Source organism: Arachis stenosperma, chromosome 9 (assembly GCF_014773155.1).
Source record: "Arachis stenosperma cultivar V10309 chromosome 9, arast.V10309.gnm1.PFL2, whole genome shotgun sequence".
Lineage (NCBI taxonomy): Eukaryota > Viridiplantae > Streptophyta > Magnoliopsida > Fabales > Fabaceae > Arachis > Arachis stenosperma.
In genome coordinates this window covers 52,510,597-52,524,311 of record NC_080385.1, presented here as the reverse complement: position 1 = coordinate 52,524,311, position 13,715 = coordinate 52,510,597, and the positions used below count along the sequence as shown (strand labels likewise).

General features: G+C 31.4%; 1 protein-coding gene and 1 long non-coding RNA gene across 2 annotated transcripts; one reads left to right on the top strand and one right to left on the bottom strand.

The window, feature by feature from the left end:
- Positions 1–266: 266 nt before the first annotated feature.
- On the top strand, positions 267–2,584 carry LOC130951975 (uncharacterized). The gene is made up of 4 exons (XR_009074174.1): positions 267–904; positions 1,562–1,659; positions 1,796–1,927; positions 2,043–2,584. It is a non-coding gene; the product is annotated as an uncharacterized LOC130951975 (long non-coding RNA).
- An 8,850-nt stretch (positions 2,585–11,434) lies between these two features.
- Positions 11,435–13,386, bottom strand: LOC130951934 (uncharacterized). The gene is made up of 3 exons (XM_057880692.1): positions 13,251–13,386; positions 12,460–12,816; positions 11,435–11,742 (listed from the first exon to the last, which is right to left on the bottom strand). The coding sequence occupies exons 1-3, from the start codon at positions 13,339–13,341 to the stop codon at positions 11,585–11,587; spliced, it is 606 nt and encodes a 201-aa protein (XP_057736675.1). The 5' UTR covers positions 13,342–13,386; the 3' UTR covers positions 11,435–11,584.
- Positions 13,387–13,715: the final 329 nt, after the last annotated feature.

Sequence of the window (13,715 nt, the reverse complement as noted above, 5' to 3'; positions counted from 1 at the left end):
ATTACAAGGTGCCTGGCGCTAAACACTTAGTCATTGCATTTAGCGCCAGCTTCATAGAATACTTACACCAATCACAAGACTTGTGGGCCAGCTTGACAGCAACTATTTTTCTCACTTCTCTTATGCATAAACTTTATTCAACTTAGCCGAATTTTTCTTAGAATCAACGAAATAACAGCACCACTCAAAGCAGTGGTTTAAAACACTAAAATCTTATAAAAACTCAACTAATCCACATCTAAATTATTAAGAAAAGATAGAAAAGATGCTTAAGCATCATCGCTCTATCACCCTCGTGCCATCGTCGTTACACTGCTGTCGTGCCGCCGTCACTCCATCACACACTCGTGCTGCCGTCGCTCTGCTGCTGCACTACCATCACTCCATTACTGCAACACCGCTATTTCTCTGTCACTTTACGTCGTTGTTTCCGCTGCCCTAATATTCTCCTTCAATTGACATTTAGCATTTGAGTGGCCGATCATTTGAATTGACTCCAGAGATAGGAACACTGGTATTAATTATGACTTTACAAGGACATTAGATTCATCACTCAAATACCTTTTGCTTGTGCAGTTTGTTTTCTTCACTGGTGGTATTGTGTTTTTAACACTTATAGTGAATGGTTGGATAAAACAATTCGTTTGATCGTATAATTAACAGAAACGTATACTTAATTTTTAATTTCACAAAGTATGAAATGTTGAACAAAACACTAAAAGATTTTGGTGAACTTGGAGATGATGAGGAACTAGGGCCTGCTCTGATTGGGCCACAGTGAAGAGATATACCTCCTGCCTAAATAACATTGAAGGTAAACATGTTCATCCTCACGACACATCTGAAAGTGATACTAATCTGGATGCTACAAATTTGAAAGACATATGAGTACGCCTTCTCAATGGTTAGCAATTTTTACATTATCTTTATACTCTGAGTATAATAGTTTTCAAATATTATGAACTTGATTGCTTCAACCACATTAGTATCATGACTAATTTGAGAGCTTGTTGCTCATATTAGGTGTCCAAGCAACTTACTAGAGATGCTTGATGAAGGAAAATTTTCTCAAACGATAGCTAATATTCTAATGCTATCCGTGGAGGAGGCAATAGATTTGGCTTCACACGAGCCTCTATGTGACTGAAAAAGCTTAAAAACTAATGTTCACTGTTCAAATTACTACAAGTTTCTTCAGTCTAGTATGCTTCCACCAAAATTAGTTACATACTTCACTGTAAAAAGGTTGGAATCTGCTTGTAATATTTGTGTTGCACTTCTTGATGCATATAGAGTTGCTCGACAATAATTACATGACTTCATAGGTAGTTTTATTACCTCATTAAGTTTTGCCTTTTATCTTACAAAATATTATTTACAGTTTTTACTCTTTTTGTTGCCTCTATTCCATATTGTTTCTTCTCCTTGACTTGCTGTAAAAAATAGAATGCAAATCCTGTACTAATAGACACTGTAAATCCTAGTAATAAGAACCCTGGTTTACAAGATATACAATATATAGTGTACTTGCTTATTTTTCTGCATAAAACTTCTTGTGTAGGTGAAAGTGATGTTGCTTCTGCTGTTATCAATGAAAGCATTGTAGAAGGAGAAGAAGCACGGAAGTTCCTAGAAGATGTTCGCGTAACATATCCTAGGGTATGCAAGTTAAGAAAAATTATCCTCCAATATTATCTTGGTTTCAGATCAAGTTAAATTTCATAATCCATCTTTTTTTTGTTAAAGAGGGTTAAAAAAACTCTTTGATAAATTTGATGTGATGGTTGTCATTCAGGTCTTGGGAGTTGTGAAAACAAGGCAAGCCACATATATAGTGCTAAATCACTTAACTGAATATGTTCAAGACTTTGAGAAGGCTGGGATTTTGGAGAAGAAAAAGATGTTACATCTACATGATGCTGTCCAGGTATCCTCTGGTGATATTCATGCTTTTCTCTTCATCTGTTACCTTAAATTGAGTCTAGGTATCCTCTGCACCTGTATGTTTGCTCGAAAATCTTAAATTTTACTCATATATGTAGGGAAATGCTAATAAAGTGCATGCTGCAAAAAAATCTCGAGCATCGATTATCAGTAAGCCTCACCGAGACTAACTTTATTTCTAACACTAATGTGATTCATTATTGTTAACTCAAAAGTAAATTCATTTTATATGTATCATAGGCATATGAGATTTTAAAACACCCGTATCTACAATCTTATGTTGATCAATATCATTTGTCTTTTTGTCTGCCTACAACATGTTCTCCTCAAAAGTCTATTGGAGTTTTCTAGGATCCTCAAAGAAATAGGCCTGAAAGTCAAAAAAATAATAGCTCAAGCAGTGACAAAGACTGTTTGATGTCAAATGAGAGAAACATGGAATGGCAGTGCCAAATTTTGGTAGAGAAACCACAATTCAGGTATTAATTGTTGATGATGGTTGAGTATCCTGTGCCTAGTGAAGAAGGAAATCATTTCTCAAATGGAGGATGATTCTAATAATCTTGACGACTTAGATGAGAACTATTTAGACGAGTACGAGTAGGGTTATTTACCTTGTTTTGAATATTTTGTATTATTAGTGGATTTAGACGAATATTTTGTATTTAGTTATTTATCTTGTCTTGAATCTTTATATTAAAGGATTTTTTATTATCTAATATTTAGTATAAATTTTATTTTTATATTTAAAAGTTTATTTATCTGGTTATCTAATATTTAGTATAATTTTTATTTTTATATTTAAAATTTTATTTGCATTAATTGTCTACTATTTTTAAATGAAAAAAATAATTTAAAAATATGGCTATTAAAATTGACAGCAATATTGCCGTTTTTTTTAATTTGGATAAGACAAGAAAATAAAAAAATAGATGATGATATTGCCTATACTTTAATAATTAAATCAACGGCTAATTTGTCAATTTTAATAAATCAAATATCGACAGACGTTTCGTTGATTTACATAAGATTATCGACAGTGAGGGTGTCACTTTTGTGGAATATGGATAAATCTCAAATTCATATTATCGATGAAAAAGTTGTTGATTTTTTATAAAATTTATTGATGGTTTAATAAATCGTTGATTTTTTATTAAGTTTTTGAAAATCGACACGTTTAAAAGCGACAGTAAACGTTGTCGATTTTGTCATTGATTTTTTGTCGATTTTAACAGTATTTTTTGTAGTGAAAAGTAGTTCTTATGTCAAATTATATGTCACATACTCAAGCTACTCCTGTCCAATTAAATCTTTATAAGAAAAACACAATTTTTAAAAGTTATTCTAATCCGAATTATATGTCATTTATTCAAAATTAGAGTGATTGAAAATTATGCATGTGTCGTACACTAATTGAACCACTATTTCTAGCCAAATTCAAAGAGTCATGTGAAAGAGTTTTCAAACTTTAATTCAAATATAAAAATTTTCAATTATAATAAAAGAATTCAAATGAGATTAGCAGAGCTTTCAATACTACTAATCTGAATGAATAATGAATTACTCAATCCTAAAATAAATCAATGCAAAACTTCAAAATAAAATAAACGTAGGTTAATAACCCATAGAAAATATAAACAGAGCTTATAACCCTTTGACAAATGATTAGTTACCCATGAAAAAGGAAAGAAAACAATGCAAAAAGATTACCGAGGAGCTGGCTAGGATTTGGATCCGAAGATCCTCCTCGTGAATGCCTTCTCTTGTGAACCTTGTTCACTTATTTATATTATAATTCTAGAATTCAAATTTGAAACTATCCTAATCTTATCTTTCAGGGAGAAAAATAAGATAACTATTTACTAACTTTAATTTCAAATTCAAAATAATAATTCAAATTAAATCCTAACAACCAAATCTCTTATGTTTCTAAAAGAAATTAATAATTAATCTTCTAGAGTCTTCAATATTTTAAATGTGATTAAGACTTCTAATGATGTGGATAATTGAACTTAGGCCTTAATTGTTACTTTCTGAGAGTTGTAAGTTGGGCTTGTATTACAGAAATTTGGGCAAAAAGTCCAAAAATACACCTTCCAGGGGAGGATATATGCCGGGTGTGTGGAGTGCTTGGAGGAACACCTGGCGGAGAAAGAAAGAAGGAAGGGTCCACCGAGCGTGCAGGAGGTCCGCCGAGCATGCATGTCTTCTGCCGAGCGTGATTGAAGAAGTTTGGGGCATTGATTTTTCATATCCCAAAGATGATGGTGGTGCGCGACTCAAACTAAATGTCCACTATAGACATATGCATAACATTTTGAAACTCTGAACGTTAGCTTTCTAACACAACTTAAACTGCCTCATTTGGACTTTTGAAGTTCAAGTTATCATCATTTGAGTATAAAGAGGTCAGGACTGAGAACTTATGCGCCGGGCTTATGTGTTTTGTGCTCCAGTGGTCTTCTTTTTGGGCACAATTTTGTTCCTTAGACCACTTTTTTATTGTATATGTATTTTTCTTGTAAAAAAGTTTTAATTCTTGCTTGTTTTGAGCTTAAAAACTCTTGAAAACACAACAATGCTATTCCAACTCTAACTATTTAATTATTTATTAAATTCTATTAGAAAACATAATAAGTTTGATTAAAACTTAAAAAAGTAAATGAAAAAGAACTTCAAAAATCGCTTAAGATAACATGTCATCAATTTGTTTCTAAAAGTTGTTCTTAGATTGTCTATATTTCTCTTTCTCCAAATGATGTTGCTTTTTTTATCAAGAGTTATGAGCCTAAACATCCTTGTATTAGAAAATTCGAAAAGAGAAATAGCAATTTTACATGCATAGCATAAAAGGTGAAACAATCTTTGAATGTTGATCCAATCATAAACAATGAACTCATATTTAATAAATTGAATACCAAGTTTGGAATTGAACCCCATCCCAAAAAATTATATAAGGTTAGAAGAAAAAATAGTTACTAGAAGATAGTTAAGGTTCTCATGCTTTATGTTATAGAAGATAGTTAAGTTTTCTAATTTGTTATTAAAAAAAATAGGGGAGCATAATAAAATTGGAGTACTATGATTAAACGACATTGAAGGAGGAAACTCATTTTTTTAAAAGGATCTTTATGTATATAGTTTCATGTATATAAGAATTTTTAAATAGTTGAAAACTACTTTTAACTTAGATGGATGTTGTTTAAAAGGTCCATACGGAGGATATTGCCTTGTGTATATTCTCTTTATGCAAATTCTCACATACACTATTAGAGATTCTTTGAATTTTTATTTAGAGATTCTTTGAATTTTTATTTATTGAATTGCCTGCATGATGCATTAGGGGATGATCATACACAATAATGAGTAATAGACAAAAGCTAATATATTTTTATTTTTATTATTTTCAATTAATATTATTAGCTAATATTTTAATTTATTTCTATTTAATGCTAAAGATTGACATAAGCAATTTTTGAGTACTTTTCAAATTCATGGCAGAGACATTGTAGTAAGCATTTGTTGAATAACTTCAAAGCAAAATATTCATTATTTATCTTAAAATATCATTTTTGAATGGGTATTAAAGCTCCAATAGAATTTTTTTTAAAATGGCAATGAAAAAGATGAAAGTGTGTGATAATGATGCCTATCGATGTTTGTTGGATATTGCTCCTAGCCAAGTGACACAGTTAGGACAAATATTAGAAGGTTAATGGTTGATCTAAATATACCACTGATGAGGGAAAAATGATTTCACACAAATTCACCAGTAAGTGTATCGGGTCGCATCAAGTAGTAATAATTCACAAGAGTGAGGTCGATCTCACAGGGATTGATGGATTGAGCAACTTTAGTATGGTGATGAATTTAGTTAAGCGAATATTTGATGATTTGGGGTGAAATTTGATTAACAGACAATAAATTGCAAGAAAATAAAATGCAAGAAGTAAATTGGCGGAATCTTAAAGTGCTGAAGGAGTAAATTGCAGAAACTTAAAGGGCAAGAAATTAAAAGAGCTGAAACTTAAATTGCAAGAAAGGTAAATTGCAGAAACTTAAAATGCAAGTAACTTAAATTGCTGAATCTAAATTGCAAGGAAACTTAAATTGCATGATGAATAAAGGGATTTGGGTGCTGAAAATCAACACAGAACTGGAAAATGTAAAGTGCAGAAAACTAGAGAACTCTTAGATGAAGAAAATCAAATCAGGATTTCAGTACCAAAACAGAAATGTAAAATTTCAGAAGAATCAAAATAGAATGAAAACTTAGACCAACTTTAAAATCCTAAAAGAGAAAATGACAATTGCAGAAGAATAACGAAACAGAAAGAAAACTAAGATCTCAAATGCTCTCTTAACAAAACAGAAAAGAAGAAATTGCAGAAGAGAGGTAAAAAAAAGAAAGAAAACTATGATCAGATCTTCAATTCATAAAGCTATCAAAGGAAAAATAAAAGAAACCTCCACGATGAAGGAATTCAGAAGAATTCTTCAATCCGAAGCCCAAGATTCAAAACAAAAAAGTAAAAGTTGCAGAAGAGAGAAAACAAAACAGAAAGGAAAACTCATATCTGATCTTAATTCTAAAATTCTAAAAATGAAATTAAAAGAGATCTCCTCAATGAAATCAAATTCCTATCTATTTATACACTTTCCAATTTTGGCTTTCAGTACTTGGAGTGGGCTTTTTGGCCTTGTATGAAGTGGATCAGAGGTGCATTTGTTGCTGCTTCCAGGGGAATGTTGTGTTCTTAAAGTGAGCGCAGCGTTCACTCACCCACGAGTGTGTGTCTCTGACGCGTGCGCGTCCTTTTGCTCCATCGGTGCGTACGCGTCATGTACGCGTACGCGTCACTATCAGTCTTCAGCTCCCAACACGCTCGCGCTCCTTTCACGCATATGCGTCTTCAATGGTGTTCTCTTATTAAGCGCTATGTTGGCTTAGTGAGTGCTGCCCACGCGTGCGCGTCCTCTGTGCGTGCGCGTGGGTAGTAAAATCTCAATTCCAGGCTTCAGCGCCAGTCACGCGTGCGCGTGCTTTATCCCAGATGCTCCATCGACGCGTGTGCGTCGATTGCAGAACTTCACTTCCAAATTTCAATTTGCCTGAAAACATTAGCTTACTGAACGTAGCGCTCTTTTTTGAAAATGAGCACCAACCATTACCACACGTACGCGTCATGCACACGTATGCGTGGGTCTTCGAAAATTGCTCTTGACGTGTAGGCGTCCTGTATGCGTGCGCGTCGCAAGTAAGCGTGCGTTCTTTCTTTGAACGCAAGGTTACTCTGGAGTGCTTCTCCTTTTCTTCACTTTCTCACCTAAAATGAATCAAACAAGAAATCAAGGTCTCACCAAAATCATAAGAAATTGCATCGTTTATAATAATCACTTAATTCTTGCATAAATCTCATGATTTTGTATAAAATTAATGATGTTTGATTAAATCAAGATAAACATGGAATTCCACTCCAATCACTTACTTATTGTGCAAGAAAGTGCATAAAACTTAACAAAAGCAAGGAAAAATGCTAATAAAACTAGCATAAGATGACTTGTCATCAACCACCCGAAAGTAGCATTGCGGCGTCTAATACATATTCGAATCCACTACCAGATAACATGGTGTAAGCAGATTTTGAAAGCCATGAGGATTTTATAGTTGGAGAACGAATGACTAATCCTAATGAAATTAATCCTTTATCTGATGGTGATGAAGTAGATGTTGAACCCATGGATATATCTATTGAGGAAAATGAAGAGATAAACTACTTCACAAACTTATAATTCGCACTGACCCAACAGATATATGATGACTGTGTCAGACATGGTGGCTCGAAGGTCAAATAATCCGCAAGCATGACATTTGTGAATCACAACTCCCTAATATCATCATCTACAAGCTTCTCTAGCTTGGCCAGGCATAGGACGCACCCTATCCCGTCACCCCCTCGAGGTCGCACCTATGGCAGATCATCATCCTCTAGTTGATGCAACTATGGAGGATCCAGAGTATAAACAGGTAGATCATGTGGTATGTGGCCTACAACGTGATTCTGTTGGTCTCCCAAACTAACCAACACTACATGCACCCACTAAAAATACATCACAAATACTATTGTGACAGACGCAAATCAAAGTTGTGATGTAAATTCAATCAATAACAAGGAAATTGGTAAAAAAAAAAAGAACACGTCTATACTTATATACAAATATATTGATTACCTACATCATTTATCCCAATGTTGTTGAGAACTCCTCTCCAACTCCAGAGTCTAGTATCCTTAGAGCCCCGAGATAGCTTGTGTCCCACCCACCTACAATTTCATGAATTGTTAAAAGTTACACTTTCTTTTCTTTAGAGAGCAATAAAACAAAGAAAAGAAATGCAGAAATAATTCTGGACAAAAGAAAATTTCCACTCTTCAAATTCTTGGGGGTAAAAATGCAGTGATATGATAATATGTCCAAGAGAGAAGCAAACCTCTACATCCACCTAAGTTTTGTTGCATTTAGTTTATTGTTGGACACATCTGCTAGTACGAAAAGTCAAGCACAATTAAACCCCAAAATAGATGACTACACCAATCTAGATCCTTCGATAGTGGCAGCCACCTTTTGTGAACTCGACAGTCAGACATGTCCAAATACAAAATACTACTATGATCTGCTTGATATACCCTCACGTGTACTGCCTTCATCGCTCATCCGTTGTGTCCTCTTCCAAATCCTAGCATATCATATCTCTAAACCACGATATATTGACGCTCCACTTATTCTGATCTTGTTTCTCAGTGGGTCCTATTACAGCTCTTATTAACTGCTAGCATAACTCTATTATGGTCCGTCCCTCATAGAAAAGCTTCCAGCTAGTCATGTAGCCACTAAAGCAGGATCTCCATCAATCAGAAATTCTAACTAATAAGCTACATCCTGCAAGATAATAATCAACTCATATAGGCAAATAAAACGTGTTTGACTTTCGCTGCCACCTCTCAATCAAAACAAGCAACGTCCAATTATGATCTCACTCAATCATGTATGCCACATGTTCAGAGCATGTTCGTATGAAGTATGACCTAGCAAGCTTGTTAGACTATGTTAGTTTATTTCATCAAGTGTCTAACATCTTAGTAGGCTAAAAAACACAAACTTATATAGAATTCAAGCTCCCAAAAATACAAATTTTATATTCAATAAATACATAATTTAAATTTTATATAAAACCTTCCAACAATATGATCAATCCTATCTAGTCTATACAAATTCTCCTCATAGCCTCTTAGCAAATTGTGCTCCATTGATACACGCTATGTAACACTTCAAATATAAAAAATAAAATAATCATGACGTACTAAATCTAAACTAAAATTCAAATAAAATTTCGATCACATTAAGCTAATCTAAATAGTCAAGTAATGGCACTTAAATTATAATTAAAAAATATTTATCCTATCCTCTACCCTGTATTGGTCACTTGTTAATCTTAAACATAAGTTAATTTTCCTCATAACCTACGATTTAAATACACTCTATTAAAATTGAAATTAAAATCATGCACTCATCTAATATAAATATTTATTTTTATACATTATTATCTGATGATCTAAATAATTATTCCTATAATAACTAAAAACTACTTTTAGGTAACATTATCTAACCTAACTTTTTAAATAATTATAGCATAACAATATCTAAATTAAATATTTAAACAATAATAAAATTATGAATTAGAAAAAATAAAAAAGATAGGGTAAAAATAATATTTGAAGAATTTTGACCAAGATAAACGACGAAGAGGTCCCATTTATTGCGTGGTAAACCGGACATTGGGGGTTATTTTCTTTTTGGAAATAATAAAATTTTTTCATTCTTTAAGAAAAAAATTCCGTATGTACATATTGTCACTATTATCATTTGTATTTGTCTTTGTTTAATAGTTGTTGATGTTGGGTGTCTAAGATATGTTATTTAATTACATAAAACTTTAGATAAAAAAAATGGTTAAGAGGTCAATATTTTTTATAATATTGTTTTATGTCTATATAAAAAATGTATCCAAGTTATTCAAACAATATGGGTCAGATGTGCTCCTCTCCTGCCTTACTCGTTTGTCATACACGCGCTACATATAATGTGCTGCAACTTAAAGCTTTGGTCAACGTGCTTTCTTTTTTATTGATCTGCATTGCCTTCGTCGTTCTCCTCTGGTCACATTCATCTTCTCGTTTTCTTTTTTCGATCTGGTTACGTTTCATTTATCTTCTTCTGAATCTTTTTCGTTTTTCTTCTTCGATCTGCACTTTTGAATCGAAACAATGAATGACACAACTTCAAATAAGTTGAATGAAAGCGATTTGGATTATTCTTCTGAAACGAATCAAACTGACGAAGTTTGGATTATTCAATTTTGAATCGAATGGAATGAAATGCAATTGCTAATTTGAATTGAAATGAATGGACGGAGGTGTACTGAATTGAATTGAATTGAATTGATAATATGTAAATTATAGGTAGAGCTGTTTGAATTTGATTTTATATAATGGATTATGTTTCGTTCACTCAGTACTATACAATTGTTTCACCATGAGTACTGTGTTTGGTTCGTTATGCAGAAAGCTGTTTGAATTTGATTTTATATAATGGATTATGTTTCGTTCACTCAATATTATACAATTGTTTCACGATGAGTACATGTTCGGCTCATTATACAGAAAGATGTTCTAATTTGAATTTATATAATGGATAATGTTCCATTCATTTAGTACTACTATACAATTGTTTCACCATAATAACATGTTCGGTTCATTTTTGTTCTGTACAATTCAAAACTCTTCATCCTCACCTTCTACTGCTTCTTCACCAGAGAGAAGGAGGAAAAGAAAAAAATACAGCAACAACAACAAAAGAATGACGATAAGGAGAAAACACGTGAAGAAGAAATGACGTGAAAAAGAAGGAGGAGAATGAGGAGGAGGAGGAGGAAGAAGGCGAAGAAGAAGACGCTCCGTGCGTAAACGAGCGTGAGGAGAAGAAGAAGAAGAGAAGAAGCGTTGGGTAAGAACGGTTTCGTGTGTGTTGGGTGTGTGTATTTCACATTTCATTTAATGGTATTGGATTTTTTTGGTGTTGGACCAACTTGAATGAACTTGGATACAAAATTACATAAATGTATAATATAATTGTATTTTTTATTAATATTAGTTAATATTTTAGGCCAACACTTTATTTTGTATTATTAAGATTTAGGATTTAAAATTTAATATTTAAAATTTAGTGTTGATTAAGTATTGGATAAAATGATAATTTTATTTGTCATATATAGTTGTTCTTTAGATAAATCCATCATTATAAATCCAGTTATTGCTTTAATGTTTGACTGAGATACTAAAATTAAAATTTCAAGATTAAATTAAAATTATTATCGAACAAGCAAATAATTTTATATTAAAATCATACTTATTTCATAACATCAAATATTGATTTAGGTTAATGACCAAATCAGAGATGACAAGAAAGAAATGCATAGCATAATAACCAGATAGGAAGGTTCATATATAAATAAGTCGTAAGACACCCCATATCGATATTATTATATATTTGGTTACATATGTATATGATTGATAGGTTGGTATTAGGTTGTTGTCGCCTCATCAATGTCTCCATATCCTTTACCGCCATGTATCATGTTGGAAGTCTTTGTTGGAAAAATATGAGTAAACTTTTCATTAACTTCTGAAGGCTCCATCATAAATTTACGATTTCTCATCATTCTTCTACTTTTAGGATTCTCTGATTCAGCAATTTTATTTGTTACAATAATTAGAGGATTCAAGTTAAAAAATCTTACGATAACAATACACAATAAAAGTTTTAAACTTGCTTGATGCTTTAAGAAGCAATAAAACACATATGTAGCTTTTCGTTCCCTAAAATTCCATTATGAACCACGTATTAAGCCAATATATGACTAGAATATAAGACATTGGGTTTTCTAATAATAATGAATTTTTCATTAGTTTTGAAAAATATATAAATAAAATGATTTTCACAAATAATAGTTTAAACAAGTTATATACTTTTATAACGTTGTAAAATTGGCTAAAATGTATGCTAATATATGATAAGAGAGTCTTCTGATTATTTTTAAAAAAAAATATATATATATATATATATATATATATATATATATATATATATATATATATATATATATAAGGAATCAAATTTTAGTTAGCCAACATGAGTTATTTTTTTAACTTAATTTTTTTTTTGAAAATTTTTAGATTTATAATTTATAATTTAAAATTTAGAATTAAAGATTTATGATTTAGAGTATATAATTTAAGATAAACAAAATAATTTTAAACACATTGATTAAAATTGGCTGACAAAAATTAATTTCCTAACATTATTCATCAATTTTGAAATAAATTAGACCACTTATGTCAAAAATTTAAGGTACTAAGAAAAGATAGACATTAAAAGAGGGAAAAAAAAAATCCTCACCAGTATCTCCGAAGTATGATGGATATTGATTGGCAGGATGGTAACTAGTCGAAGTAGTAGTATAAAGAGGGCTTGCTTCAGTTTTTGGTGTCACAAACATAGAACTTGAAAATGGCCAAGGGAAATTTATTCTACCACCCGGAAAATTAATATCTATCATTGTTTTGTCAAGTTGATAGTCACTGGGAGTATAGCCAACCAAACGAGTAATATAGTGACCCTTTTTAGCGTTAGGTAACAAAGAAGGATTAGCTTCTTGAAAGTAGTCACTGGGAAGATAATAACCAATTGAGTTACTTGTTGAACCTTCTAACTCATAAGGCCATGCATCGTTATTTTGCGCAGGAATTCTCTCCTCTGGTGAATAGAGAAAAAATGTAAGTTATAATTGCAATCATTCTTTTAAAATTGAAAATTAAATTGAAAGTAATTATTTAAATTAATCTCTAAAATTTTTAATATTAGATGCTTTAGTCTTTTAAGTTTTAAAATACACAAAACAATCTTTAAAATTTACTTATATTAGACAAATCAGTCTTTTTTTAATTTAATTCATTTAATTAAAATGACTGTTTAAATTTTTAAAGTTTTTTAGGAATTATTTTAAAATTTTTTAATAATTTAAATTTTATTTTGTATTTTACTATTCGATTCAATTTGAGAGAGATTGTATTGTCTAATAAAGATAAACGTTAAAGACTAGTATGTATATTTTAAATTTTGAAAGATTTAGATAATTATCCTAAAACTCATTACAAAAGTTAAAGAAATAAAATAAAAAAATGACTCACCATGATTTGGTATTTCATGAGTTAAGACATGTGTTGATAAGAGAAAAGTATAAAGAAGAGCAAATGAAAAGTATAACATTGAATTCTTCATGATAGGAGAAAGGAGAAGATAACCAGTGAGAATGTGGAATCCATTGAAGTAAATAGTCTCATATATATGGGTTGAGAATCCACAATAATAATAACCAACATAAACACTCTACAAAAAATAAAAAGATGTCGTATTTTGAAGATGTTTAGCCACTTGGCTTTTACATAAAGCCAAATGATCAAAGAATCATATACTATAGTAAATAGTATTATTATTTCAACATCATTTGAATTGTATGTATTCCTAAAACTGTCTTTTGTTGCGTGTTATGAACTTTATGTATTACTTCGATGATACTGGAGCCAAGGCATTTTATTGTTTTGATTTAATTTTGAGTAAATTATTATTTTTATTTCTAACGTTTGGGATAAATT